Consider the following 5,000-nt stretch of genomic DNA (forward strand, 5'->3'; position numbering starts at 1 on the left):
AATCGTCAACTTTTATTTTAAAATATAATTTAAGAAACAAAAAGACTAATTGTTCCTTTTTGATACAACTTTTATTATTATTATTATTTTAGAGAAACAGAACATTTATCAAAACCGTCATAAAATTATACAGAATTCTATAAAATATGCAAAAGTGTTCCTTAAATGCTTAATGTTCAAACATTTTTACTCATAATATGCATATTTTGTATTTTGCTAAATAAATCTCTATAATTTTCAGTTTAATTTATAATGCGTCTTTTCATATTTTTTTTGTCTGCAGTAAAATATTCTAATAAAAATAAGTATACACATTTAGAAATTAAACTGAAAACTATACAGAACTTAATAAATAAATATGACTAAAAATAGTTTGCACAATTTTTGTTCTATTATAATCTATTTTTTACCTGCATTATATAAGTAATGTTTTTCCATATTTTTTCGTGTATGGTTTCAGTTTATATATGTATATAGTGTTTTTAGTAAAAATTTTTACTGTATACAAAAATATTTATGAAAAGCCATACTTAAAAATGTTCAGTGTGAGGAATAGCTCACAACTGAGCACATCCAAGACACCTTGGACCATGCAAGATGAAGGTAAAAGTTATTAGAAGATGCAGAAATCAGTACAGGTCATAAAGTCCCAGCCAACAGATATGTTTTATTGCCTTTTTTACTGTCATTTGTAGAGTTACATTTGGACTCCACGTAGAATACACACATACTGCATGTGGAAGTGAAAATGTGCAAATAACTGTAGTAGCAAATGTTTGTAGTGCTACAGACTTTGCTGATCTAATTAAACTTCAAGTCAAACGCTGTGGTTTCGTGTTAATGCATCCCATTATCTCCTCTGCAGGTGCAGCGAACCATTGCCAAACAGATCCAGATGGTGAAGCAGATCGGGAAGGGCCGTTACGGTGAGGTGTGGATGGGCCGCTGGAGGGGCGAACGTGTCGCTGTAAAGGTCTTCTTCACCACAGAAGAGGCCAGCTGGTTCAGAGAGACCGAGATCTACCAGACCGTCCTGATGAGACACGAGAACATCCTTGGTAAGGAAGCTCCTCAGGCTCTTGCATCCAATATGGATTTTTTTGTATAAACAATGCCGATATATTAAAGCAGTGTGGCTTATGGCTGATGTAAAGCTAGATAGTAAAAAATGCATAACTAAAACTGAATCTATATTTATTTAACATAATATTTTCTAAATTGTATAAAGTATAAACGTGAAAAATAAATCTTAAAAATAAAAAGTTTTTTTTAATGGCATCTTGATTCTGAAACCGTGAGATGTGATTTTAATCAACAAGTAAAGAAAGTTGTTGTGAGAAATTGTTGCACTATTAGACATATCGGCCGAACAGAAATAAATAAACAAGTAAAATGCCAAATATTGGTTTGATATATCGGTTGATCACTAGTTCTGAGTAGTCAGAGCAGATCCAGATTGAAAAATGGCATATCAGTCATATCACATCTTTAAAAAAAAAAGCCAAATATTTGCCGATATATCGGCTGAGGACCAGTTGTGATCTGTCTGATCAGATCTGAAAAAAAATGCAGCATATTGGCCAATATAGTGGTTAAGGACTAGTTTTGATTGGTCAGGTCAGATCCACATAAATAAATGGCAAATATCGTCCGATATATCGGTTGAACACTGGTTCTGTTCGGCCCAATTAAAAAATGCCAGATATGGACCGATATTCATGGTTTCAACAGCAACAACATAAACAAACGTTACTGCGCATGCACGCTTTTGTGACCTAATTTAACTTCCTGTAAACTTCCAAATAGAATCAATAATAACAAGTAAATCAGACTTACCGATTCTCTGCCAGGAGGAGGTGATTTAAAGTGGGAGAAACAGAGGTTTCCCCAGTAACTGCTGTACACAAAGCAAAACGCTGCTTTATCAGGCATATAACATGACATCAATAATTTAATAGACTAATTAAAGATGGTCTTCCTTCAGAAATACAGTGATATATAAACACCCGTGCCTCATTTTGATTTTTAAATGTGCAGTACGTGCTCATGTTTATTCATTGAAGCCTTTTGAAAAATAGGTCAGTTTTGATATTGTGAGCGCCACAAATATATAAATGTATGGGAAACACATCCCACAGCAAAACCACCTGAGCCCAACTTTATTCTACTCATCACCTTAACTTTAACTGCTTTTGTACACGGCGCTATAACCAGACTGATAAACGTCATATCAGATCCAAAATTAAAGTCATGCCAAATATCGGCCGATATATCGGTTGATCACTGCTTCTAATTGGTCAGATCAGATCTATGTGAACCCTGTCCTTCTCCTGTGTTCCCGTCAGGTTTCATCGCAGCGGATATCAAGGGCACAGGCTCGTGGACTCAGCTGTATCTGATCACGGACTATCACGAGAATGGCTCGCTGTACGACTACCTCAAATCCACCACACTGGACACCAATGCGTTGCTGCGCCTGGCATACTCCGCTGTATCCGGCCTCTGCCACCTGCACACAGAGATCTTCGGCACACAGGGCAAACCGGCCATCGCTCACCGAGATCTGAAGAGCAAAAACATCCTGGTGAAGAAGAACGGCACCTGCTGCATCGCTGACCTTGGGCTCGCCGTCAAATTCATCAGGTACAGCAGTACTATGGCCTTTATAATGTTATTACATTAGACTGATAGCAGACAGATAATTAGCAAGGCTTAATTTTAGGACAGGTTACAGATTGTATAATAGACAATACAATTTTTCCTGTGATTTGTGTATTTTAGAGATTTGCTTTATGTGGGGGAAAAACATTACAAGGGCATTTAATAGATTTTTAAACAAACATTAGAGTTATATAAACTAACTGTAACTTTTGATGTCATGTCATGGTTATATTTTTTAAAAATTAATAAAGAAATTATACAAAAGTATTAACAATATATATATATATATCAGTAATCAGCCAAAACATAAACAGTAAAATTATACAAAACTAAAAGATAAATCAGTTTTGTGTTATTTTAAAATGTATACAGATTTCTTTTTTAGCCACGTTTATATCATGGACCATCATATCAAATTTAATGTCAAGATGCTTTTTTATTAAATAGAAAAGGAAATTGTACAGAATTAAGAAACATTTCAAATATTTAAGATACATTTTTCTTAATTATGCAACTGTTTTATTGAACATATTTTGTGAGTGTTGTACTTTTTACTGCAATTGTATTTTATTGGATTGAAATTGTATGTTTAGAAACATTTATCTGAACTCTGTTATTTATATGCATGCATGCACCAAACTAACTTTAAAAATAGAAATATAGAATATATTTTGATGTGAAGGTGTTGTTTGAAGCACATGTGTGTGTTTGTGTTTATTGCACCTGATGTTTGGCTGCTGTTTGTTTGTTGTCAGTGACACTAATGAAGTGGACATCCCACCCAACACGCGGGTTGGCACCAAACGCTACATGCCTCCGGAGGTGCTGGATGAGAGCCTGAACCGCAGTCATTTCCAGTCCTACATCATGGCCGACATGTACAGCTTTGGCCTGATCCTATGGGAGATGGCCAGGAGATGTGTGTCCGGTGGTGAGTGGAAGACAATGTCCGGCTGCTTGATTTGACCTGACGGTATCTGATTGGATGTGAAAGAGTGAAGCTGTGATATGATTGGTGGTTTGCTGCATTAGTGCCAGTCCACTTTTCAGGCAGACTTTGTCCTTCAGTCAAAACACTACCATTTCATGCTTTGCTCAGTGTAAAGTGTTTGGGCTTTTTATAAAGTGTTGTTTTCAAATTAATGCAAAGAAAAAACTCCAAATAAGTGTTTATTATAGTGTTACTTTATGTAACGTAATTAAAGTGTGATGATATCAATTGTTTGGGTGTGTTTGTAAAAAGCTATTTTTTATTTAGCCTATTTATGTATTTATTTAGCTGCATGTCTTTAATATCGGATCTGGGGCCCGTTTCACTAAGGAGGTTCAACCAACTCTGAGTTTAAACTTGAACTCTGAGTTGACTTACCCTGAGATGGGGAACTCTGAGTTTTCGGTTACAGAACAGCTGAAATGAGTTGGTTTAATCAACTCTAAATTGACTGACTCTGAGTTAAGTGCGTGCACCACTACTATAGAAAGCCATTATCAGTGGAGCGCCGATTTTACGATTCACCATGGCAACAGCTCCCGCCAAAAAGCCGTCTGCATACTTCAGACTCAATACAGATGTAATTCTTCTCAGTGTTATAATATCACAGGTGAAAACTGGCAGAACATTAGATTAATGAACTAATAGCTAATCATTTTTATGATATCTCAATGGCTATATATATATATATTAGTGCTGTCAACGTTAACGCGTTAACTCATGCGATTAATTTTTGTCTGGTTTAACGTGTCAAAATATTTAATGCAATTAACGCAGCATCCGTATTTTCTGCCATCCGTTGGCTAGCTTTACATTATATGATCACGCTCTTATTCATTTAAATGCTTTTAAACATTTCAAGCGCAGCAAGACAAAAGAGAATGCGCTGTCTGTGAATGCCCTTATGTGACACATACACACGTACACACACACATACACACACACACACACACACACACAATGCATAGACAGGGTGCCAGAATCCAGTTCTCTTAAGCACTTGAACGAACAATAAACATCCCAAAGTGCCAGTTTTGTCGATTATCCTCATAAGAGCAATCTTAAATGATTTATATAAAGTCTAACATGAACAAAAAGAGTTGTGAGAGAATGAGGCGAGATCCATAGACAGGATATAAACGGTGAGATCCGCGTGTCTGTCTCCTCTTAAAGGGATAGCAGCCAATAAAGCTTCCTGTCAGTAAAGTTAAAGAACAAAGGGAACAGAGACTCGCTGCTCTTGACTAAATAACTGTTGTAGCTTTAATAAGGATTAACTATTTAATTTATAGTTTATGCAGTGCAGACTGCATATAACTTTGATAACTTTATAAAATTTCTGTATATT

At 35.7% G+C, this 5,000-nt stretch overlaps 1 protein-coding gene across 2 annotated transcripts in view; it reads left to right on the forward strand.

The window, feature by feature from the left end:
* Positions 1–5,000, forward strand: part of LOC132132952 (bone morphogenetic protein receptor type-1B-like) — a 72,265-nt gene that overhangs the window by 64,489 nt on the left and 2,776 nt on the right. For both annotated transcript variants that reach the window (XM_059545573.1, XM_059545574.1), the window contains exons 8-10: positions 866–1,058; positions 2,346–2,643; positions 3,417–3,592. In XM_059545573.1, the coding sequence (XP_059401556.1) occupies positions 866–1,058; positions 2,346–2,643; positions 3,417–3,592 (667 nt within the window). The remainder of the gene's footprint in view (positions 1–865; positions 1,059–2,345; positions 2,644–3,416; positions 3,593–5,000) is intronic.

Source organism: Carassius carassius, chromosome 49, assembly GCF_963082965.1.
Source record: "Carassius carassius chromosome 49, fCarCar2.1, whole genome shotgun sequence".
Classification (NCBI taxonomy): Eukaryota; Metazoa; Chordata; class Actinopteri; order Cypriniformes; family Cyprinidae; genus Carassius; species Carassius carassius.